This window comes from Rhopalosiphum padi, chromosome 1 (assembly GCF_020882245.1).
Source record: "Rhopalosiphum padi isolate XX-2018 chromosome 1, ASM2088224v1, whole genome shotgun sequence".
NCBI classification, from domain to species: Eukaryota; Metazoa; Arthropoda; class Insecta; order Hemiptera; family Aphididae; genus Rhopalosiphum; species Rhopalosiphum padi.
The window spans coordinates 50126689-50153404 of NC_083597.1; the positions used below are offsets into that span (position 1 = coordinate 50126689).

General features: G+C 27.5%; 4 protein-coding genes across 5 annotated transcripts; 1 reads left to right on the forward strand and 3 right to left on the reverse strand.

Annotated features, from left to right (window-relative positions):
• Positions 1–2397: 2397 nt before the first annotated feature.
• On the reverse strand, positions 2398–5411 carry LOC132918351 (telomerase reverse transcriptase-like). Its single transcript, XM_060979542.1, has one exon. The coding sequence runs from the start codon at positions 5214–5216 to the stop codon at positions 2577–2579; it is 2640 nt and encodes an 879-aa protein (XP_060835525.1). The 5' UTR covers positions 5217–5411; the 3' UTR covers positions 2398–2576.
• Positions 5412–5668: 257 nt separating this feature from the next.
• LOC132918353 (kinesin-like protein KIF18A) lies at positions 5669–17287 on the forward strand. 2 transcript variants are annotated; one of them, XM_060979543.1, is made up of 13 exons: positions 5669–5970; positions 6630–6778; positions 11003–11238; positions 11663–11820; positions 11891–12257; positions 12348–12547; positions 12615–12926; positions 12994–13188; positions 13246–13425; positions 13525–13701; positions 13761–14196; positions 14704–14776; positions 17078–17287. In XM_060979543.1, the coding sequence occupies exons 2-13, from the start codon at positions 6642–6644 to the stop codon at positions 17094–17096; spliced, it is 2490 nt and encodes an 829-aa protein (XP_060835526.1). In that variant the 5' UTR covers positions 5669–5970; positions 6630–6641; the 3' UTR covers positions 17097–17287. The 2 variants fall into 2 exon arrangements, with proteins under 2 accessions (XP_060835526.1, XP_060835527.1); XM_060979544.1 differs by lacking the exon at positions 5669–5970 and adding an exon at positions 6293–6518.
• LOC132918354 (arginine-hydroxylase NDUFAF5, mitochondrial) lies at positions 7123–8982 on the reverse strand. Its single transcript, XM_060979545.1, has one exon. The coding sequence runs from the start codon at positions 8655–8657 to the stop codon at positions 7626–7628; it is 1032 nt and encodes a 343-aa protein (XP_060835528.1). The 5' UTR covers positions 8658–8982; the 3' UTR covers positions 7123–7625.
• A 1922-nt stretch (positions 17288–19209) lies between the features above and the next one.
• Positions 19210–25076, reverse strand: LOC132917633 (vacuolar protein sorting-associated protein 45). Its single transcript, XM_060978461.1, has 13 exons — positions 24963–25076; positions 24763–24879; positions 24308–24506; positions 24013–24162; positions 23781–23917; positions 23292–23402; positions 22605–22739; positions 22393–22533; positions 21635–21772; positions 20160–20318; positions 20003–20098; positions 19771–19904; positions 19210–19607 (listed from the first exon to the last, which is right to left on the reverse strand). The coding sequence occupies exons 2-13, from the start codon at positions 24853–24855 to the stop codon at positions 19406–19408; spliced, it is 1695 nt and encodes a 564-aa protein (XP_060834444.1). The 5' UTR covers positions 24856–24879; positions 24963–25076; the 3' UTR covers positions 19210–19405.
• Positions 25077–26716: the final 1640 nt, after the last annotated feature.

Consider the following 26716-nt stretch of genomic DNA (forward strand, 5'->3'; position numbering starts at 1 on the left):
CATATTTTTATTTACTAATTATTGTGTATTTTACTAGGTAGCTGAATTACTTTATTTTTAATGCTTATTTGATTATCCGCACTCATTCGATCCTAATTAATGCGAAAAATCGATGTTCTACTGTATATAGTTTTGGAAAATATGGGGGCTATGCTAATTTAAAAAGTATGTTAATTAGGTAGTATAAATTCATCAATATTTTATACTTTGCAAAAACTGTTTTATTGTAATTACTATTTTAAATATTACTTGCATAGTTACATCTATTTTTAAGTTTTTTAAAACCATTTTTCAGGATTATTATGTGGATCGTGGATGTAGTTTTATAAATATTTTCAAAAAAATAATTTGCTTAATTATTCGCAATAAAAGGTTGTTTCTCATTTGAAAAAATAAGTCTATACCGTTACATGACATAGCTTAAACAATGTATACAACTTCTGTGTACTTGAATTTAAAAATATGGCCTTTAGGTAAAGTTAACTCTGAAATTTAAAAGTCCAACATAAATTTAACATTAAAGGAATAAGTGGCCATGCAATTCTTGTAAATAAGTATAGTCACCCTGTTAGGTTAATGGTTAGGTTTTAATGTACTTACCTATTATAATAAATAGGTATTTGAGCAAGTTCTTTTAAAAATTATATATAAGCTCTACATTAACATAATCGATAATTCATATATCGTGTATATTAGAATATAATGAAACGTTACTACTTATTTAAAACATCGAATCTAATATCATAATTAATGGAATTAGAGATTTTACTAACGCCATGTAACTTACTTATACTTCATACTATTTCATAATATTTTTTTTTAAATTTAAATTGTTATTTAAGTATTTTTTTTAGACAAGCTTTTTAAATAACCGCCGATTTCTGGGTACCTAAATGACATGGGAGATTATAGTTAATATGGAATCTAAATTGTCTTTGAAGTATTATTGAGTAATGAAATGTTTTTACATTTTACCTCTAACCTCCGTCCTACCAAAAAAGTTGTATTTTTCATAAGCATCTCCTTTCAGTGCAATAACTATGTAAATGTATGTAGGTACGCAATACGCATGTAACACAGAAACAAATGATTAACAAAATATTCAAAAATATACAACAATATTTATTGTTAAATTAGTAAATATTAATGTAGTTAACCAGTCTTTATAAAAAAAAAAGGTCATTGGCGAGAGGGATACAAATACAACATCAACCCCCCTCATAATTACCCCATTGCAATGTTATGAATTTTGATGGCTGCGTGCCCCACACTCCTACCTGTCTACATAACTAATGTCTAATGATGAATAATCGTTCAAAAACTTGAAAACTATTGTTTGTACTGTTTATAGTTTGTAATATTGTTAATGATATACCTAATTATATAATAAATTTAACAATATTACAATTATTAATAGTACAATACTGACTTTAAAATTAACAATGAACATTGTTGAAATTATAAGATTTGTATGATTAACATTAATATTTAATATTATCAATATGATAGTAATAATTATTGTCGGCTCTATATCAACAAGATTATTGTCAATTCAACTCACAATTTTATCAATATAATTGTGTTTTTTTTTTTGTGTAAATTAAAAATAATAACCCAACATTGTTTTCATTCCACCAATGTTAAAAGAAATACAGAACAATTATTAATTTTTGTATCAAACAACATCTTTGGTATTAGACACAAGTCACACAACACACAAACCAAAATTAAACGTAATTTAATATTTATACAATATATAAATATATTATGTATTTACTACCTAAGTATTTTATTTAACATCTTTTACATTTACATTGATAATTTGTAATTTTATAAAAAAAACTAGACATTCTGAAAGGAGTTCATTTGGGGCTAATAAAGGGCATTAAAACAGAAAAAAATTGACATTGTAAAACTGCATTTTTAGAAGATCTGTATAGGTACCTATGAGGTATGACTGTATTCATATTAAAACTTTGTAAAATATTATATGAATTTGTCAACTTTGTAATTTATATAAATATATAATATCTGCAATTGACTGATGATTCAATTTATTACTAATGAATTAGTTATTACTTCGCAATAACCGTAATATGTGATTATTTAAAAGAACACTAATTATTGATTAATGATGATAGGTACCTTATTTATAATTAAAATGTTCTATTTTTTAAATTAATTTTTACTTTTATTAAATACTAAAAAAATAATTATAAAAATGAATTAAATGACTTATAAATAGTAATTTTTTTCCAATAATAGTAATTCCACAACTATCTCTTCTGAGACAGATCGGACATTGTTCCATACAACCGAATGATCAATATATAATATCGTTTCTTTACAGATTAAATAACCCAGGGAAATCTATAATATCATGTACACAGCAGAAAATAGATGTACAAATAGTCAATTTATTAGTCAACAAGACTTAAGCATAAGTAAACAAACTTGAAAATTTTATTAATATTCAAGTAAAGTTATCGAGATCAAGATATAATAAAATAAAATATTAATAACAATAACGACAATAGTATTATTACGGCAGCGGTAGTTGGGCGCGGACAAATTCATCAACCGAACATTTTGGCAAAATCATAACGTCTTAGGGCAGCCCTCAGTACCCGAGTGACGCACTTGCTTCCGACAGTATTCTGTGCATCCCGGATCTGATGCACGACGGATGCGACTCGGCAGTCGTCCGGTGAGAAATGGGCGCGGAACATGGTGGCGTACACCTCGTACACGATCCACTTGCACTGCATGGGCGTGACAGCCGAGTACTGAACAGAGACGCGCGCATTTGCGTACATCATCCGGGCGACAGCGCGCACTGTGTTGACCAGGAACAAGGGGTTCAGATGGAAGAAGTACTGCTTGACGGCCGCAATGACGGCGAACGCCTTGTACGCGACCACGGACGCCACGTTCCTGGCCACAGTAGCCACCGAATTTAATGACTTACTAACCAGCACGGCGTGCATGATATGCCAGTTGGGCTGGCCTACTTTAGTGTACAGTGACCGACCTGGTCGTCCACGGCCCAGCTTGTAGTCAAAAAAGTGCAAAGGCCGGCGATTCCGGTACGTGGAGGTGTCTTTGGTCACCTCTCCCGTGACCGCGTTCAACCGGAAACCCAAGAATTTGACCGTCCTTCTACTGCCACCATCGTCGTCCAGATTCGTCTCGGTTTTGGAAAGGTTCAGCTGGAGCCCGTATTCGTCAAACCCAGCACGCATCGCTGCCAGATATCGGCGTGCGGAGTCACGGTCAGGTGATACGAATATATAGTCATCCACAAACCTATACAGTCGGCAACCCAATTTGCCATCCACCAGGCCCGTCAGCCGATCGGCGTGCAGGTCGGCCAGCAACAGGTCGCACAGGGCCACAGACAATCGGTCGCCTTGCACTACACCCCTAGTCATAACCCACCGGAGGCCACCCCGTTCCACAGCGTTGCACCCGATGCACCGGAGCACAGCATTCCAGATCCGGAACAACGGCACCACGTCAGTTTTGTCGTGGAATACCAGAGACCCACCCCGGAACTCAGGCGTTGGCAGTCCGCCCACGTATCTAAGCTTCTTATAGTACACGGTGCCGCCACTGCCGATTTTCACTACGTTCACCGTGTGCACGGCCACCGTCATCTGCTTCTTGCCAAAACGTTCCTTGATTCGATCTCGAACGACCGTCCGCAGTTTGTCGTGCATGAAGCTGGTAAATGCGTCACGGAAATCCGTACGCACGTAATATAAGGTGGTAGCGGTGGAACTGCGACGGGATTCTTGGAGCGCCTTCCACCCGCGGAAGAATTGTTGCCTCGTCACGGACCGGAATTCGACGGGTCGGGAGCGCGACAAGCACCGCAGGAACGTTAGACAATCGTCGATCAGCCGCTTTTCGATGATGCCTTCTTTCCACCGCAGCTTGAATATCAAACGCACCCCGTTAGGTTTTGCATACGGGCATACTTTCCAGTTCCTATAAGATGACAATGACGACGGCTCAGGCACGTCGGGCTTGATCTGACGGAAAAACTCGCTACCATCGGCTATTAGTGGCGATATCTTCTCACGGCACATATTCGTCCATTTGTTCTTAACCACGTAGACGACACCGTTGTTAGGCGTGGTGGTCGTTACGATTCGGAAGCAGTGTACGATCTTACCGAAAACGAACACGTTGATCAGCCACACCAGCATCTTGGCCGCAATCTCGGCCCGCCGGTCCTTGGCCACGCCGTTCAGGCAATTGATTTTTTTTATCTTGATCTTGTGCAAGATGTGCTGTACCGTGTAATCGTGGAACTTTCCACCGTTCAGCACCTGACACATGTTGTCGCAGAACTGGTCACGGTTACCAGCTGTCCCAAACAGCTCTCGTGGCACGATTTTACGCACTACCGTCCGGGCAAACAACTTTACCCTGCATAATGGTACCTCGGCCGAAGCGCAATTGCCAACCACGTCCCGGTAAATGTCCCAGTACGCGCGTGAAGTATCCTTGTCCGCCATAACTTTGAGTTTACGTGCAAGCTGATCGAGACACATCGCGCCGACATCCGTTGGATGACCACCTGTCGTGCCGATGACGTCTGTTTGTAGTATGCCGCGCAACATTTCGGACGAGTCTTGCCGTCCGATCGGTTGTGCGTCCCTTAGCAGTCCCGCGATGTTGAAGTATTTCCGTGGCGACGGTGGTGGCAGCTTCGGTGTCCACCTTGAACCAGCCCGGGTCCGGAACGCCTGCAACACTTCGTACCGGCCTGCGTGTTGTGACGGTGATCGCACGCAGTAGTATACGTGCCGGCCCAGTGGCACGAACAGCAGACAGTCGAACAGCAAACGGCGCATGACGCGGGTACCGACGACGCCGTAAAGCCGGGCCCACGGTTCGGTCCGGATTAGATCGCTGACGGTCATCAAACACCGATAATAACCATCCCGGGAGCCTTCGCCTTCTTCGACCAGCTGTGGCTGAATCTTGCTGTCACAGTACAACACAAATTCATCCAGACTGACAGTGGACCCATCCATACCGCCACGGTTTCGATAGAAAACGTGTGCATCGTAACAGACAATTACCGCATGGAGGTCCCGTAACAGCGCTGCGTCCAAGGTAAACACGGTTTCCGGCGGTTGTGAGACGAGCAACAGGAATTCCGGTAAATTGTTCGTGATGAACTTGTTTGAATCCGCAGCCGGCATCGCCGCCAGTAATCGTCATTCATCAAATCGTATTCAAGTCCTTCGCATTTTTTATACAGCTATACAGTACTAATTTTTAACATTAATCTTATACAGTTATACGATCGAATATTATAGTATTATAGTACCTACAAAAATAAAAATCAAACATAAAAACGTTATACTGTTTATCGCGGTCGTTTTCACAATATTCGATAATCGATTTATAGATATCACACTATCACCACAGAATAATGTTTCTGTGCTATCACCTCCTCCTGGTTCTTCCATGAAGATAACAGCTTAAGATAATACACATATATATATATATATGTATTTTTATATATCTGTGATATTTTTATATTCAAATATTATTCTCTAATTATGTTGCATGCACTGTAATCGATTAAGTTGGATCACTGTAGTTATCATAAGGTTTATCGGTTTTTTTTTTTAAAATCACAAATTCACAAACATAACGTATTTTCTGAAGTCTATGTTAAATAATAAATGCCAATTGTTAATATTATATAGTAATAGTGCGGTGTAAAAAGTGTCCAACAATTTAATATTTATATTAATTTTGCTTTTGGTACTTTAATTTTATTAGTGATAAATCATTCGAAATGCAATCATTGATGTCATCATCAAGCTATTAAATTCGTGTCTGGTTTTAATTATTTTCGGAGTGACTCCTATTAGTTTGAATGGGAATGAAAATAAACAAATCGGATTTAACATAATTTGATACATTCAATCACCGCATTATAGATTGGTAAGGACTTGCATACAATTAAACTTATAATGTCGAGATAGTTCTTCTACAGCTGGTACGTGAATAAAGATCGCGATTTCTTTCCTATTTTTGAGCGTTATAGTTGGTAATTCCAGTTTTAATATTTTATACTTTTCGAACAATAGTTATTCCCTTATTATACTGTTGAATTTTGATAAGAATATTAATAAACTTAAAAAGAAGTGAATACAATTGTTAAAGTTTTTTTTTTTGTTATAACTGACCTATTTTGTATATATTATAATCTATACATATGTATACAATAGGCAATCATTATGGAAGGATAAGAAAAACTGTAAGAATGAATAATGAAATGGTAGGAAGTCTCACATTAGACCCCCAGTAGCCTTACATTTAAAATTTATAGTTTATACAATTTTTAAATCACGGCATCAGTTCCACTTAAGTTGTCTTGTCGGAATCTCAGATAATGCTGGTAAGGCTAGATCTCTGATGAGCTGGTTGGAGTTTTTATGGAAACATTTGTAGTATTAAGTAGCAATTTTGTTGACTGAGCAGATTTTGAGGTAAAAGTTAATTGAGTTTTAAAAAAACTGAGGAATTTAGAAATTAATTAATTTCAAATTTAAATATCTGATAACTAATAAGAATATCTGTTGGTATTTGTGAAATTTTAGCAAAATTCTATAATGGTACTAAACCGTAGAAGTTTAGAAAATTTGAAAAAACTTGTACCTGGACGGGGACGAAATGTTGCTCAGGAAGAACAAATGCGAGTATTTGTGCGTATTAAACCATTACCAGAAGAAGATGATTTACTTAAACCGTAAGATTTTATTATTTAACTATTATTAACATATTTTTAAGATACCATATATAACTTATTATTAGCATTCAATTTATATATATCTACTTACCTATATTAGTTTTTTGAAAACTTAATTAATAGATTTATAAAAGAATTCATTACTAAGCATTTAAATTTACAAAATAAAGAAATAATTTTAAGTTTTACTTTGGTACTTATATTATTGTTGAGAATGAGAAAATAAAAATGTCATAGGCATACTATAATTTTTAGGTATTATAATAAACTTTAAATGCATCATTAATTTATCATTAACAGTTATAATAATTATAAAACAAAAAACAAATACTAAAAAACATAAATATCATTCAACATTACCTTCCATATATAGGTATTATGTATATTTATTTTATTACCGTATAATAGGTACACCATCCATTGACCAAATAAATTATATTATAAACTATAATATTGTCTATATCATAATAAATATTACTGAATAAGGAGTTATTATTTGTCATAGTTTTAAGTAATAATTTTATAGGAATATTACAAAAGGACTTTTTCCTATTTACTAAGTTATCTACTTTAATTACTAGAATAATTATTACTACCTTTTTATAATCAATTATAATTATTATAATAACTTAATTCTTATATACAATTAAATATTTTTATTCTTTAAATATTTCTATATAAAATATTCACACATCAATGCTGTACAAAATACTAAATTACCTATTAATTATTATTTATTACATAATGATTAATTTTCAAAAATTAAATTTAACTAATTTCATAAGGTATACAACTAATTTTTCTCATTTTTAACACATTTAATTATAATTGAGTAAATTAATACAAATTATGTTTCAATCTTTCCTAAGTTTTTGACAATTTTATCAAGTTCTCCTATGTCCTTGATTGAAATTTGTCCTGAGCCTCGAGATAATGGTCTTGGTTGTGATGGATCTGGTTTCCATCCTATCATATACAAAACTTGAAATGTAGCTGGAATACCTTTAGTATCGCTGTTATCATCTTGATTTCCATAAAGCTTATCATATATAGTAGCTGCTGCAAACATAGTATTCTTGTTTAGTCGCAAAGGCCGTTGTAGAACAGCATTATTTTCTCCCATGCCTTTCAGATCCCACATTAGTTCAAACATTGATGGGTAACGAATAATTAGTTCATCTGTATCTAATGTTAGCATGGAAAATCCAGCACTTTGCATTAATGCTCCCACATCCCTAAGACGGACAAAAGGTGATATTCTAGGTGCTACGCCTCCATCACGTTCGATGCCTGCCAATTGTAATGATGATCGTAATTCATATAAAGTGTCGCCTGCTAACATTGCTCCTAGAAAAACTCCATCATTTTTCAAACAATTTTTAATTTGCAGAAAAGTTGAAGGTAAATTATTTACCCAATGGAGATTTAAACAACTAATTATTAAATCAATACTATCATTTTCAAAAGGTAATTTCTCTTCATCTACTACTATTTTACTAACCTTTACTTCAGGCTCAGGATTTTTGGCTTTATTCAAAATTTCTTGGCATATATCGCACATAATTAACTCTTTAACATTATCTATGGAAATGTGTTTTGATACATGCCCATATCCACAACCTAGATCAACCACTAAATTAAATTGTCGTTTTATATCAAAGAGGCGATCTGATAAACGATATCCAACTTCTTCTTTAATATATTCATAAATTGAACTATCTTCGGCTATTGCTGCTCGTTGTTTTTGAAAAACTTTAGCTTTTCTGTCAAAAACAGTCATGGGTGTTGGTTCATTTGTGTTTTTTAATGTTGCTAATTTTCTAATAAATAGTTTTTCATTCATTAATGATTTTCTTAAAATGTTCATTTTACACGACATTTATTAAATTGTGGAATACAATTAAATATTTTTGTTTGATAAGTTTGTTTATTTTATAAAAATTTACAATTGGACAATTATAATATTTTTAATACATAAGTAAGATATATAGAGTAAATAATGAATATTTATAATCGCCTTACAACATTTGGAACACTTAGTTAATTTACTCTACAACAGAAAATAGATGATAAATAAACTATTTAAGTTACTAACCAATAATTACAAAATATGAATTAATAGCATTGGTATTTGTTAAATACCTATTATTAATTTATTCTTAAAAGTTAAAACTAACTTAAATATTTTGATCTACCAACTGATAAAATAATTTTGATCACAGACTAAGATTTTGATTCAAATCACGGTCTAACTTAATCTTAAAATCAAATTCAACAAGAATATGGCTTATAATTGATAATTTATACACAGTGTTACCAAGTTAAATAATATTAATTTATTTTAAAAAATCTGTTTTATTTTTTTGCTCACTATAGAGCTCAATAAATAACCAACAAATAACCTTAGATACTTGAGATTTTTATTTTCTATTTATTATATAATATAGTATATAATTTTCAAAATACTATTTTTTGAGCTATTTTTATGAATGAGAAATTTTAAATTTTTCTCCTATAAATATTGAAAAAAAAATTATTTGCCGGTTAAAAATTTAATACAAAATTCCACAAAAGTTGTCATACATCTGTTAACAAAATATATTAGAACTACATAGCCACAATTTTTTTATATATTCATTTGAAATTAGAATTTTGACGAAAAATACGTCTGTCTCAAAAAATTGATAAAAACTTTTCTTTTTATATTTTAGTTTTGAAAAGCTAATACAAAATTCTTTATAAGTACATACTTTGTTATACATTTGAATATCATTTATAATTTATAATATTAATATAAAATATTACTTTATGTATTTAATTTTACTATCTAACATTAGTAATACTGATTTAGTATACATTTAATTGTAAATTTTTATTTTATTATTTACAATTTTTCTACTCAAAATTAATATATATTGGGTATAAAATATGTAAATAGAAAATTTCATCTTTTTTATATAGGTACCTGTTCTCTTCATAAAAGTATAAAATTTCTAAAATACTATACAACTAATGACTATTTAAGTTTTAAGTTTTATTTCAAATATTCTGAATTTAAAATTTTTTCATGTCAAACTCTGAGTAATATTTATTATAATTATATGTATAACTATTTTCTATTTTTATACTTTTATGATAAATTTATTATCTTAGTCATAGACATAATTTCATTAAATGTATTCACAGATAGCTAAATGCTCACTACTCTTACAATTATATACAATTTTTCTTTCATGAGAACCTTTTGTCTTTTTATCTAGATAGTATAGTCACTATTTTAATATTCATTCAAAATACATATAAGTATTTGAATTAATTTAATATAAATAATAAAACTTTGTTTTATTGATTAACCATCTGACTTTTGTCATTAAGTATGCCTGTTGCTATCATTTTTGTGTTATTCTGTGGTACATTTATACTCGCATGTATTAAGAAATGATGCAAAGGTAATGTGTACAGCAAAAGTATGTTAATGATGGTCTAAATAATTTCAGACTGAACTAGTAAGTATTTGGTCTTTTTCTATGACGCATGCTCCTGTTAATTCAGTTTAATATGATCTATGAATTATAATTTTAAAATTATTAGCTGTATTTGAAATTTAATTGCTCAATTTAGTAATAATTAAGTATATATTACAATAATACATTAAATAAATATTTTATGTACTTATATAGTAGGGGAAGCCAAATGGTAGATTGCAGACAATTTCAATGTTCATTTCTCTTTGCTAGAAATTATTATTTTAAATTTAGTATCCCCCCTCCCTAATAAACTCCACTGATTACTATTGATAATATACTATAGTTTTATGGATATTCAAAAGAAAAATATATTAGTATATATTTCTATAGTCGAGCCAACGAGAGAGTACTTTTGGGCGGCGACCAAAACTCTTCCGTTCTTGCGCATTATCAACACTTACGGCGGCAACTAGATGATAGAGTGGAAGAAATTTGGGTACGAAACCACGAAGCTCGACCATTTGGAATGCGCGAAGGAATAGTACTCTCTCGTTGGCACGAGTATAAAAAAAAGTTTGGCTATCTCTACTCTAGCTTAATTTTAAAATACCTTAATTAGATAAAAACCAATTATTTAAATGGTTTTTTTTCCTTATTAAATAAAATGTTAATTGATAAATAGAATTAATATATATTAATTTATATTTAATGTTTAAAAACCAATTATGTTAAATTAACCTTATTTCATGATTTACAGTAAAACAATAAGAATTAGAAATGATAATGGTTTGATATTTGATCCAAAACAAGATGAGACACCATTTTTTTTCCATGGTGTTAAACAAAACCCCAGAGATATTTCAAAAAGACAACATAAATCGATAAAATATGATTTTCATCGTGTTTTTGGACCTCAAAGTTCTAATGAAGATATTTACAATGAAAGCACTAAAGATTTACTTAACAAACTTTTGTGTGGATATAATTGTTCGGGTATGTATCATTGTTTATGCTGTACTATATATCTTAATAAAATTCCATGGAACTGATTTAAATAATTATTGGCATTCATGTGTAGTATCTAGTATACTGTTAAAATATTGGTTATTAAGTCTAGCCATTAAAAAATTAAAACATCTGGTGATAAATTCCTGTATAATGTTTTGTAATGTATCATTCAAGAAAATTATGAACTTATTGACTATAAAGTAATGTAAATCCACCTTGCTTTTAGATAAAGCTTAAAGCATCTCTAATGTTTATTAAGATCTCAAACTAATATAATTAATGTAAATAATATTATGTTAATCAAAATTATTAAGTCAATATCATTATTCTATGGTACCTAAATCACTTACTATATGAATGCTTCAATATTTTACTGTTTATTAAAAATTAATTTATCCATGTATTGTAGTTTTTGTTTATGGAGCGACAGGTGCTGGAAAAACATTTACCATGTTGGGTAATGAAACAAACTATGGTATTACATATTTAACTATGAAAGATTTGTATGAAAAAGTTAATGAACAACAAAATTCTAAAAAATTTGAAATTTATGTTTCCTATCTTGAAGTAATGTATTAAAATATTATATTAAAAAAAGTAATGAATTAAAATTATTTTGTAATTATTTTTATTTTAGGTGTATAATGAAATGGTATATGACTTATTAGTAAGCGATAAAAAACCTTTATTTTTACGTGAATGTGGAAATACAACGTCAGTTGCTGGTATAACAATAAAAATGGTAAATAATGTTGATGAACTTATTGAAATGCTACGTCGAGGTAATGACAATCGTACACAACACCCCACTGATGCCAATGCCGAATCATCTAGATCACATGCATTGTTTCAAGTGTATATACAGATGACATTTAAGCATACGGATCAAGTAAAAATGGCCAAGCTGTCCATGGTTGATCTGGCAGGTTCAGAAAGAGCATCTTCTAATAAAGGGATGAGGTTTAAAGAAGGATCTAACATTAATAAATCGCTACTTGCTCTCGGTATGTTTCTGTTTTATTACTATTAAATAATAAATAAAGTTTAATTTGGTTTTAAAGTTATTAAATAACATTAATAATTATTTATGATAGGAAATTGTATCAATAACTTGTCGGATGGATTGAGGCACATACCTTACAGAGATTCAAAACTAACTAGATTATTAAAAGATTCTCTTGGTGGAAACTGTAAGACTCTGATGATTTCATGTGTGTCACCAGCTTTGTCATCGTATGAAGATACTCATAACACATTGAAATATGCTTCTCGAGCTATGAAAATTAAATCCAATGTGAGTATTATTTGTGTGGTATTTATAAATAATTCCTTATATTTTAATACTGGTTTTCTTATTTAAGCTAAAAGAAAATGTAATGTCAATCAACCATCCTCCATCCCATTACACAAAATTAATATCTGGCTTAGAAGATGAAATTCAGCATCTGAAGAAAAAACACGAAGAATTATCGAAATCTAAGACACCCGTTCCACCAGACAATTTAGAAGATCTTAAATCAACTTTGGAATCTTTATTCACTGGAAAAATTAAAAAACACAATGAAATTCTTCGTTTGGAATCAACACAAAAGAAAACAGAATTGAGAATATTTTTAAAGAAAAATTTACTTGAACGATTTTCTTCGTTTAATGTTCCAAATTTAGATGAAATGGTTTGTAGTCATTATCATTTATTTTATTTCTAATTTATCCAAGTATATTATTTATTTATTTTTGTAGACCAGTGAATTGAATCGAATAAACATGGCTATTCAACAATTTCAAGGGCGTATGGCTAGTTTAAATGCTCAATTAAATATATTATGGGATGAAGTAATTGCATCTAACAATGAATTAAACTTATTTATTAAAAAACTTGAAGAAAATAATGTTAAACAATTTTTAGATATTGATATTGTTCGTTTTAATGCTGAGGTATGTATTTAAAACATTTCTTATTAAACAAATAACAATATTTATACAAATATTTAGGTTGTCATAGAAGAGCAAGCTACCCTTCTTGAGCATAGAAATGAGATTGGTATGATTTTGGACAGTAACCTCAATATCAGTAATGAACTAATAACTATGCTTGCGGAAAAATCTAATCAATATTATACATTATTAAACGCACATAATAAAAATACAGAAGATATGAAAAAAAATCATATTGTAAGTCATCATTATGTTTTATTTTAAAAATTATTATAATAAAAAATAACTTATGTATAATTAATTTATTCTTTATTTTCTGTTTTTGGATTGTTCTAGAATGTAACAAAATCATTTTTGGGAGGTTTGAAAGCAGTTAGTTGGGATTTTTCACCAGGTAACCAATGCAAAATCAAGAGGGATGCGTTTTTTAATTTAAATGAGCTTAGCATTGAAAATTTGAGATCATGTACAAAGCCTGAATGTTCAAGACCTATTAAATTAGAAGAGTGTATGGTAAGTTAGTAAAATATTTATAAATAAACCTTTTATAAATAATTTTTAATATTTTTAAGAGTCCATTGCAAATTGTTGAAGATAAATTGGAACAAATCACATTACAACCTGAAATTAATAAAATGGACACATCACCAGACTCAAATGCTGATGAAACTGTAGTTATTTCAAGTCAAGCAGAAAGTTTAAATAATACTTTTGTATTAAAACAAAATTTAGATTTAGCATCTGTTAAACGTATGGCTACAACCACTCCTCATCGTAGTAAACCACCTATTGATACACGTTGCCTAACTAAATCCATAACTAAGCCTACCATACAAAGAAAAAGATTGGTACTTAACAATCATAAAACTGGACTTTCTAATAGGAAAGTTAATCAAGAAAATATGCCACTAATTATGGCTGCAACTAGGACACTGGCTGATCCAATTCTTGCCAAAGCTATTACGAAAACACGAAATAATACTAATAATATATTAACTACAAAATCTGGTAAGTTGTATTGATGATATAAAATAAATAAATATAAATAGATGTTGGTTAAATGTTATGTTATGGTTTTATATGTTAATTGTTAACTTATTATTAATTTAATTTAACAAATCTAAGTTATATGCTATTTGTATATAATAATTGCGTGTATTTAAAGATAGTTAAATATAAATAAAAAATAATTAAACCTTTTATAAATATTAAATAAAAGAATATGTTCTAATTATACATCCAATAGTTTTAATCAATGTAAATTTTTAACAACATTTTAACATTAGATAATAAGTCTAAGTGTGGTTTAAATCAGGAACATTTACAAAGGATTTATGTAGTTGATGATTTAAACAATGATATTGAATAATCTGTAGACTATTTTATTTATGAAACTTGAACTTTAATTCAGATTGGACGTGCATGTAGTTCTCAAAAAAATGTATAAGCAAATTAAAAATTCACATATTCTTTATCTCAATAAACATCTGTAATGTATATTTTTTCATTTTACAGTAAACACAAGGATAACTTCACAAGACTCATGTAAGACAATAGTTAAAAATCAAAAACCTACATTGACTATGAGGTACCTAATTAAATTGTAGTGTTAACACTATTAGTTTTAGCTATTTATACTTTTGTTTACTTTGCGATGCTTAATATTAAAATAGTTTACTTCGTTAAATTAAATTTTGCTTAAAATAGTTTACTTTAAATTTTTGAATACCTACATGTTATATGATTTATCATAACATTTTAGAAATTTAAAATTTGTATAGTAGACCCATATTTTTTGTTAGTTATTGATAATTAATTTAAATACAGTGGGCTTTCGATAATCCGCATTATTTTGTAGACCGAACTATGTACATACATAAAAATAATGTGACAAAAAGTTGTTAGAAAAAAAAAGCAATCTCAAGTTAAAAGAACTGTTTCAAACATAAAAAATAACAACTCGTTACTGATTTTTTTGTCAAAAAATAAATAGTTTAAATATTTTATAAATTTAATACAAAAATAAAAGGTGTTCTCATTTAATTTTTCTTAAATACTATATAACATTACAAGATTTAATTATAATTTTTAAATTTAATTAAATTAGAGAATTATCCGTGGATGCCATGCCACCCTATTAAATGGATAATTGAGAGTATACTGTAGTTGTACATTCATGATTTATTTATTCAATTATAATTTTATATAAATAATCTAAAAAGTTACTGGAATATTGTATAAGTACCGTAATAATCTATGAGAATCTTTAGATCTTTCATTGTATACCTATAATATGCTTAGTATTTATACTGTATATTTTATGTTATTGCCTTTGTAAATAATATTTATAAATATATAATAATAATATCTTAAGTTAGTTTAATTTTGATTTTAGAAACTTTCACTCAATTAACCAGAACCACTACCCTTAATATCCAAAACCAATATAATCTAAATACCTTTTTTACTCAAATCACTTAAATTAAATGTAGCCCTATGTATTTTAATTTAAAAATTTATAGCCTTTTAACTTTTTATTATAAAAAATTTTGTATGATATAATTTTTTGTACTGTGTTTTTATAATCAATTAAAATTTGTAATTAGTATTTTAGTACTAATTATTATTGACAGAATATGCCTTAATTTTTCATGTAAATTAAATTCTGTTTACTAAATGTACATTTTGTAAGAAATATAGTTATAATATAGTAATAATAAAATTGTGGATTGAAATAATATTCTAAGAAACATTCTATAAATTAATTAAATATGATATTTAATTTTCAAATACATTTTTCCTAGGTTTTCAAAAAAACATCCATGTTATTCCAATAATAATATTTAATAATACCTTATGTTTTTTAAATTTTTCATTTCAATATTTAAATCTGTGAATACTTAATTCTTAATTTAACAAATTAAATAATTATGAAGTAATTATATGTATGCCAAGGCTAACAATCATTAAGGTTAAATTTAAAAAAAATTTGTAGTCTAGTCTCTAACAAAGCTTCCCAGCATAGTATTGGTTTTGTCTTTCTATTACACTTCTCCATTACCCTCTGTCTTATTTTATTCTGTGCTTATATCTTTCTGATATCTACATATTTTATGCGTAAGATTCTTTGTAGCTTATGCTATGACATTTTTTCTTGATAGTGTTTTTTCTTTTTCCTGGTATAATTACTTCAAGAACTTGGTTTACGGGGTTATTATACCCTTTAAAACATTGGCCTCACCATTACTGACTTTTGTAAACTGATTTTTATGTGCTTGTTTATTTTATTTGATACCTTATCAGCTATCTAACCATCTCATCTATCTTAATATTTTATATTTATGTATTATATGTATGGTTTTTGTCACTTTATTATTATATTAAGAAAATATTAATTATTTTCATTATATGATTACATAGTTAATTTTCTTTCACGATTCTCATATCTGCACTGTAGCAGTACTTATATTGTTTCTTGTTTTATTGTAAATTTATAATATGATGTATAATCTACTATTATATAAACAATAATTTTATTAAGTAATTTATAAACTTTAAATTCCATTTCAATCATTTTTTTTTTTTTTTACAGTATTGACAATAATTACTGTACCTGTTAATTAATATTTATAACCATACAGTTATACATAAAACAAAATTATATTTTAAGGCTTGATGTCAATAAAACTATATAAATAAGACAATAAATGATTGAAAATATATATTTTAAATATTAAATATGTGTATATTTTTTAAAATTATATTCTATTTCATAATTTGTTTTTGATGGCTTATTTTTTTTTTACTAATTATTTATTTAATTTAACTTAATAAATTATCCATCTCTATTTAATGATTTCAAGTTTTAAAAAATGTATTTTATTTTCAGGCAACGAAATTGGCTATAATAAGTTGAAGAAGTATTAAATGTTTAAAGACATATTCCTACTTTTATAATTATAATGTGTTAAGTGTTTTTCAATCATTAAAAACTTTTTATATTTGTGTAATATCATATTAGTAATATGTTTTATTTTAGTTTTACTTTTATTTAGTGAGAAATTTTTTTAACAATAATAATAATCATTAAAACCATAAATTGGTATTGAATTATTATTTTTTATTATTATTATTATTATTATTATTAATCATAGAAATACACATTTCAACCATAAATTGTCGTTCATAATTGTATTATTATAAAACTAAAATACTTGTTACTTGAATGTATAATTTATTTTTATTTCTTTTATCTAAATACAATTTATATTTTATTTGAGATTACTCCAATTGTGATGATATTAATCTTTCAATAATTTTATTTACATAAACTGATGGCAAAACAAATTTATATTTATATTTCTTTGATTCTACCTGGTGGCTTCATATTTTAGTTTTCTAATTATTAAGGGTTGTTTGATTCACTTCTGACACCAATAACCATTATACATTTTTACTGTCTGTTTAAATGGGTATGCATTTTCACAGTTCAGATATAATACATGCCTTAAAAAATTACAATTTTTTAATTTTAATCATAGGGTAATCAACTACTATATTTATTCAATTTAATTTGTGAGTTGAAATAGTACTATATTACAAAATAATAATTATTTTCTATAAATTATATTTAAAATATTAAAAAAATTTTATTAACATTATAAATATTATATAGCTATAAATCATAATTATTTATGAATAAATTAAACTTATATAGATTTATTTGTAATAAAATCTTTTGAAAATGTTAGTATAGTATATTATGTTTAGTCTACCATAATTGATATAATTATCTAATGCAGTTGATTAAGCTCATTGAATAGAAGTACAATACTTTAATACTGCTTTCACTGTATTATGAATTTAATCGTTGGTTATCGTTTGTACAACAACTGTTTACTTGCGCCAAAATATATATCATTTGCGCATCAACATACCGAAGAATAAAATAACTTAACATCAAATTTTAATTTAAAATTCAATAGTTGTTATATTTACATCCCAAATATATAAGTAGACAATTAAAAATAAATTGGCTTTATTAAATTATAATCATACTTATACAAATGTATAATAATATATAAAAATCATAATATATATTCTTATAATCTTGTATAGTGATACCTGAATAGAGGACACTCTTAGCTATCAAAATTTTGTCCACTATTCAGCAGTGGCGGATTTGTGGGGGGCGACATGGCGATTCCCCCCCCCACACACACATACACTCTTGGGCTTTTTTTTTTTAAAGAGGATGTGCAGCACGAACCGATTTTTTTTGGCGGCCCATGGCGTGCTCCCTCGCTGAACAGAGTGTAGTATCCATCAATCTATGATATAAATGAGCTTCAGATCTGCTACTGTATTCAGTAGGAGTAAACTTTTAGAATTCATAAAGGGCTTGATGTATAAAAGAAAAAATCTGCTAGGTTAACTTAAATTATAAATTATTTTAATATTTTAACAATACAATTATTTAATTTGGTTTTTGAATGAGTTTTTTATTGTTATACTAGTGTAGACCTGTTTTTTTATCATCATTATTTTTGAATTAAGTTTAAATTATGTGTTTTCTCTTCACAGGTATTCCCATTGTAAAGTAGTAAAAATTATCGCAATTCCTCAAAAAAATATTCATAAGGGAAAATTTAAATATATATTAAAGTTGGAATAAATTTTGAATTATAAAAAAAAATTATGAATCCAACTATAGTAAGCAACTTGTACTTTTAGGTTCTCCTAATCTTACTCAGTTCTATTATTAAATATGGTAATGTACAAAACATTGAATAATGCGAAACTATCTCATAAAATGGTCAAAATTATCAATAGTGATATAGACTAATGATATATGATCAGTTTAATGTAGGTAGGTACTGTAGTGTAATTGTATCAGATCAGCCTATTTGCCTATTTATTCTTAATAAATAAATAAGAGCTGTTAACAACGAATAAAATTAAAGATATTTTTATATATTTTAAATTAATATATTATTGGTAATTGATAAGGAAAGGCAACTATAAAAATGATAATAGTTGTTTAATAAATAAATAATAATCATATAAAACATAAATTAACACAGATTAAAATACATTGCACATAATAATATGAATAAAACATAAAAACAAGAACATTTTATTAATTAATAAGTAAAAGTAAAAAAAAAAAAATATATATATATATATAGTATTACTGTATTGTTACTCATAGAATGACTTATAACTTTCGAGATCCACCTCTGCTTTTTATCACTCCGAATGTAGCCAATTTCACTTCATTTAAAAAACTGGAGGAATTATGTACCGTACTACCACCCAATATAATTCTAACCTGTGGGTTTGCTATGTTCATATTGTATATTGCCATTGATTCTTCATATGTAACACCGCCAATTACAAAAACTATTATATCTTGCACCCTATCAAATAAAAATATTACAATTTTAGTAAAACTAAACAAAAAAAAAATATAGTAATGATATTAAAATATAAATGTCAACCCAAGTTACAAAAACTATCTTATTGATAATTATATTAAATAATTAAAACAATTTTAATAAAAATTAAAATAGTACTTCATACTTTTTTGTTGGTTGATTTATATCACTTAAGAATGGGTATTGTTCTTCTTTTAATCTTGATTTTATTAAATCTTCAACTAATTCCTTCATCAGTGGAACATGTTGAGTAAATATATTGTCAACACCTTTCAAGTCCTAAAATAAAAATTAAAAATTAATTTCTTTATTCATAAAATAAACACGTTTATTAAATGATAAATTTAATTTATAATTAGGAAAAATAATTTATTTACCTTATAGAATCGTTTTGTTATTTGTTTTGCATTTTTTAATGTATTTTCATTATCCAAAATTATTTTACTTTGGTATTTCATAACATCATGTACAAGCTGAAATTAATCAAATAATCATAAACAAAAATCATTTTAAATTTTACTAATATAGAAATACCTCTATCCAATGCTCAGCAACTTTTTTTGATTTTAATATTTGTATTAAACTAGTTAATTCTCTATTACTATCTTTGCTGAAAGATTTTAAAGCATATAACATGACGAGTTTACTCGCCTCTTCGTCCGGTATATTTTTTTCAATAAGTTCTCTAATTTTCTATAAAAAAAAATGTATTTAAACTAAAATACTATTTTTAATTGAGTAAACTATAATAAGATTGGATGAATTAAAAACTATATAAATTATACTAATATAATGTTAGATAAATTACAAGAATTTAAAGGAAATATAAAAATTTATAGATTGTTATGGGTAGATTATGTATGATCGAATAAAAAAGAATAATTTAATTCATATAATTAAGAATTAGGTGGCAAATATATAATATGTGTGCATTGATTATAATTAGTGTAATAAAATATTAAAGTATCTTATAAACCCATTAAAATATAATAATTGTAGGTATACTTTCGAGGCATATCCAGATAGTTAGAGTACTGAGGCTCTCACAACCGTAGAGAATATTTTTTTACTATGTTTACTACACTGCTGTATAGCTTTCCTCCTCTTCTTTATAACAAGATCATAACAAGTTCAGTACGTTGAAAAATGTGGTCACAAGATTTTTTCTCGTGAAACATGTCGATTGAGTTTGCAACCACCTTTGTTCACTTCTCGACCACCCCTTTACCTTCTCGTAAGTAAAAATTTTTTTCCACTTATGTGCTTCTTCAGGAAAGTGGTAATCTGAAGGCGCTGGATCGGGGAATACGGAGGGTGGTTCAAAACATCCCATCTAAAAAATTGCTTCATGATATTGGCTGTGTGGAGTCTGGTGTTGTCTTGCAGCAGGCAGACTCCTCTTGTTAACAGACCCCTCCTTTTATTTCGAATAGCTCTCCTCAATTTTTTTAGGGTTTTACAATACCTTGCTGCTTTTGGTGATGCTTTTGTGGTCCCAAAACACTGATACAATGATTATTTTGACTGAAATGGTGGTTTTGAACTTTTTGGTTGAGGATAAACTGGTATGACGCTAGTGTTCGGACTGTCTCTTGGTTTCAGACGTATAGTGTGCAACCCAAGTTTCATCTCCAGTAACAATAGACTTGAGAAAATTATCACCCTTTAGTTTATAGCATTCCAAAGAGGTAATGAATGACGGCGCGGATTTCGTACTTGGCGGCAGACTCAATCAACATGTTTCACAAGAAAAATTCTTGTGACCACAGTTTCAATGTACTGAACTTGTTATGGTCTTGTTATAAAGGAGAGGAGTACAGCTATACAGCAGTGTAGCGAACATGGTAAAAATATATTCACTGCAGTCGTAAAAGCCTCAGTACTCTTACTTTCTGGACATGCCTCGTATTATAAATAAATATATTAATATTAATCATACATAAATCACCTTATTTGTTCATTTATTAATATTAGGTAAAACTAGAAATTCAACATGAAGTAATACTAACCTGAGTATGTTGAGAAGATTGAATATCACAAGCAATTTGTTGCTGCAATTCAGATACTTCTAAGAGATTTTTCTTTGTGACATAATTTGATAGTTGTTCCATAATTATTACATGTTTAGCAACTGTACCAGACATTTTCTGAAAAAAATTTGTTATAGTTTTAATATAATATACAGGGCAATTCTTTTATCATAGAATACTCATTATTTCAAAAACTATTCATGTTTTTACATAGTTTTAAGTTTTTACTTTTTGAATAACAACATAGTTTTAATTTCATATTCCAAAGCAGAATAATTTTCTGAGTATTTTGATACATAAAATTTGAATTTAGGGCGAGTAGTTTATGAGTTATACGTATTTAAAGTTTAGTTGCACGGAGTGGAGTGGTACGATGTTACCCCGCAAAATGTTTGTCCACTACTCCGCTTGTCTAAACTTTAAATATGTATAACTCATAGACTATTTGACCTAAATTCGAATTTTATGTACCAAAATACTCAGAAAATTATTCTGCTTTGGAATATGAAATTAAAACTATGTTGTCATTCAATAAAGTAAGAAACTTAAAAAAATGTAAAGATAAAAAATATTTAAAAATATATTTTTTTAATAAAAACTTTGTTTTTTTTAACAACTTGAAACTATGTAAAAAAATGTTTTTAAAAACATGAATAATTTTTGAAATAATGAGTGTTTTATGATAAAATAATCACCCTATATATATTTTTTTAATCTACTTAATTCATATTAAATACTTTAAATTGTGGATAATTCTCAACAAAAGCTTTCATATCTGATATGGTATCAAGTTTTTGGTGATTTTTTGCTTTTAACTTAAAATCATCAATTAAAGATTTCATTATTTCGCCAATTTCACCAAAATTTTTATATATATTCTAAAAATATTTATAAATTTATATTAATTAAATAATTTATGTGTTTCCATTATTAAAGAGTTAAGATTTACTTGTTTGTATAAATCATCTTGCTCGGCACACAATAATACTTTTTGAAGATCTGGTTTAATGTCTTCAATATGACTTAAATCCACTTGATTATTATTTATAGTAAGCAACTCATGGACCATAGCTTGATAAGACCACTGATGACAATTCCATGATTATTAAACAGTTAGTATATAGCTTAACAATTATTAGTATTTGATACACACCTATTATCGCGATTACTGTTTATGAATAAAACTACTAAACTCATCTCTTTAGACGGTTTTCCTGAGGCAATATGCAAATTTTTTGAAAAAATCTATAGCATCTTCTCTAGATGTTGGCAAGTGTGACTTATTATATAAGTTAAATTAAGGTTAATATAATAAATTCAAAAAACTTATAGTTTTCAAAATTTATAAATATGCAAATTATTAATAGCAATGTTAAACAAATTATATACAACCAGAAAGCCATAATAATCTTCAACTTTACATTTCCAAAATTATGATTAGATAATCTATCTTGAAATTATTTGTTAACTAATGTTATATTATATTATCGATTGTATTAAAAATAACAATACTAAAGAATAACATTTATAGTATATTTATATAAATTGAGAAATTATGTTAATAATAATGATGCAGTAAGTAGTCGCGATAACAGGAAAATACATCGTTTTTCAATTTATAAGTAATTAAAATTACCGGCATAATTAGCGGAGTAACTGGATCCTCTCTTCGATCCAATATTAATAATTGTGGTTGTATGTCACCTTGTTTTAAATTGAAAAGATTTTCTTCTTTTGAAAATATTACCTTAAAATAATATACATTAGTTATAATGTAACTAATATATAGTTGATAATGATACAACAAATAAATAAACAAGAAAATATTGTACAGTTATATTGGTAGTATATTAAAAGGCATTAGTTATTAGATGTTACATATTATTATTATTATTATAATTTTTTTTAATAACAAATCTGTAAACACTTCAAAAGGTTCTAACTTACAAACCAAGTCCAACCAACAATTAATGTTTGCATATTTCAATTCTATGCATTTAATATAAATATAATAATTACATTTGAAAAAGTTGTCAGAAAAACTATAGATTTTTAATAAATATTAAGTTTTTTATTGTCTCAGTAATAAATACACCCAATAAAGTGGTTTTCACTATAAATTTACTTTGATTTTTTCAGCAAGTTGTTTACTCATTTTCGAAGAAGCTTGGAATCGTATTAATGGATTTTTTTTCAATGATAATAAAACAGAAATAATTCCTTGAGTGCATCGTGTAAGCTGAAGTGGATCCCAAGACAGACCTAATAAGAAAAAAATAGAATTCAAAAGAAGAAAAAATTAAGAACATTGAACAGCTATGATAATACAAATATTTTAAATAATAATTATTTATTACATTGTCCACAAGATGGAATATTGAGTGAAAAAAGATGAGGTGCTACTGCTAAGTAATCGGCATAATATTCTTGTACTTCTCGTACCACTTCTTGGATATCACTTTCAGCAATTGTCTTGATGTCAGTCTTAGAAATTATATTACTAAAATCTAAAAAACAAATACCAAGTACCATGTTTAAATACAGATTACTTATTCATATACTTGAAAAATTGTGATTTGGTTAAAATTTTAAAATGGTGAACCAATTTGTAAATACAAATTATAAATTATAATACACATTTTATTTACTTACATATATAGTAATATCCGTATCTAGGATTACGTAACTCTTTGCATAACAAAGATATATTTTCACTAGTTGGACGTAAGAATGTAATACATTTCATATGATACATACTGTCTGAACTACTAGTTGATGTTAGTTGTTCAAATAAATATACTTCTCTCTGAAGTATTTCTGACTGACTAAAAACTGCGCTTACAATACTTGTCTGTAAGAATTACAAATATTTAAAACAATTAAATTTTAATAAATATAATTTACTTTAAATAAAGTTTAAAATAAATAGTAAATCTGGGAACAAATATAAAATATAATTATTTATGTATAATTTATTGTTAATTAATACTATTAAATTTATCAGTCTAAACTTATTAACTTGTGATTTTTACTAATTTAATTCAACATTGATTTCTTGAAAAATAAAAAGAACCTATAAGCCTATACTTTTTATACAATATGCTTACAGTTGTTTTGTCCATAAGTAGTACTTTCATTCCAGGACCACAGTCTTCAGTCATCTTAATTATGTATAATTTTACAGCTTGAATTAGATCCATAGCAATCAGAAATAACTGAGTAACCTAATCAAATTAAATATAGATTTAATTAATATATGAAATGTTAGAAGTGTACAACTGTCAACTGTCAACTGTATAAGTACAACCTGTACAAAGTGTAGAAGTGTACAACTCGAATGAATATTGAAATATGATTTGTATTTTGTATTTGTTTTTTGTTTAAGATGTAAGAATACAAGATAATGATAAGAAATAATACATTGAGATAAAAATATTATAATCGTTATCTATGTCTATCTATGATAAAAATACAAAATCCGTAGGCATATAAATATGTCTATTCAAATTACACACCGACGTCCGACACGATTTAAGATAATATAATAATATACCTCCAATATCCATGAAGACTAGAATCTAGTCTTCATGCTAATAACTAATAAGCTTAATTCTAGTCAACATCACAATCATAATCGTATAGGTACAAATTATCAGTTGGCCATTATGTACAGTTATTGAGTATTTGAGTTTTTCATAAATTTAATGTAAAATGGCCAACTGAAAAGTTAAAAAATAAGTTATTGGGGGGGGGGGGGTATTATGATCACCCTACCACCCACCCCACTGGGTTCACCACTGGTATTTAGAACATATCGAATATTTTTAGTATAGTATTTCTTTTAAACAATTTTTGCTTTTTGTTGTAATTCAATAATGAATAACCATAAATACTTTATTTTACCAAATATTATTACCATTTTCTATCCATGGTATTATTATTTGCAAAACACTATATGAGCTATATTTATAAGCATAAATAATTCCCGATTATTATTTTTTCTATAAGTTTTAATAAAAAAATTCTTCTGGATAAAATCACAAAAATTCAAAACAAAACTCCAATTAAGTTTATCTTGTTTATGTAGAAATATAAAACGAAATCACGTACCATTTAAACGATAAATATCGATACCTAACCTATCTTGATATTAATCATTTTGTTTAATTTTAACACATTATTCGTGAGAACTTAAGACTTTTACGTAGATATATTATATTATTTATATTGACATATTGTTATAGATTTTATAAAAGTCAATGAATGTTTAGTTTATTTAAAAATAGGTATATATATTATCACATTAATTAAATACTAATAACATAATAAATGCAATATTTTCGAAAAAATATATAAATTTACCGTAATACTAATACTATAAGTAAAATAAACAATTTTTATAGTTATATTAATATTAAAACTATTAGGTATAAAATATACTTGGTGATAAATATCGGCAGAAAGTCTCCACTTAAAATTAAAAATATTTTAAGATTTAATCATTAAAATATAGCTAAGTAGTAAAGAAATTTGTTTTATAGCTAAACGAGTTTATACTTAAAATTTATAGTTGCATATTTTGCATATTTGACAATTATTTATATGAATGGGTAAGTTTTTAGTTCCCAACTTAAGAAAACATCTAATAGTTCAATGTAGTGCCCAAGGTAATTAGTATTACATCTATTAAAAATATATAAATGTATTCAATTTAAGTTGTTTTTTAAAAAAAATTAAAAATTTTTGTTTTAGACTAAAACTTGATGTAAGATGAAAACAAATCTGAAAAAATGAAAATAATTATCTCAGATAATTAATAAAATTTAACTATTTAGGTACAGTACCATACTTACAAATATTATTAATCATATACAAATATACTTTTTTTAAATCCATATTTTAATAGCATATTTAGCGATTTTTTAGGGCATGAAGTCCCTAGCCCTAATTATGATATTATAAGACTAAGAGAATACAATATTACAACAAGATTTTGTATTATTTTTAATATTGGAGAGAATTTATCTAAGATCAATTAGAGGTAAGAACATTATCTCATAT

Coding starts and splice junctions, on each gene's coding strand:
- LOC132918351 (XM_060979542.1), bottom strand. CDS start 5,216: ATGCCGGCTGCGGATTCAAACAAGTTCATCACGAACAATTTACCGGAA.
- LOC132918353 (XM_060979543.1), top strand. CDS start 6,642: ATGGTACTAAACCGTAGAAGTTTAGAAAATTTGAAAAAACTTGTACCT. Junction 12,548..12,614: donor CTATGAAAATTAAATCCAAT/GTGAGTATTATT, acceptor TTCTTATTTAAG/CTAAAAGAAAATGTAATGTC. Junction 12,927..12,993: donor TTCCAAATTTAGATGAAATG/GTTTGTAGTCAT, acceptor TTATTTTTGTAG/ACCAGTGAATTGAATCGAAT.
- LOC132918354 (XM_060979545.1), bottom strand. CDS start 8,657: ATGTCGTGTAAAATGAACATTTTAAGAAAATCATTAATGAATGAAAAA.
- LOC132917633 (XM_060978461.1), bottom strand. CDS start 24,855: ATGGATCTAATTCAAGCTGTAAAATTATACATAATTAAGATGACTGAA. Junction 22,740..23,291: donor TTACTCCGCTAATTATGCCG/GTAATTTTAATT, acceptor AATTGTCATCAG/TGGTCTTATCAAGCTATGGT. Junction 19,608..19,770: donor ATAAATCAACCAACAAAAAA/GTATGAAGTACT, acceptor TTTATTTGATAG/GGTGCAAGATATAATAGTTT.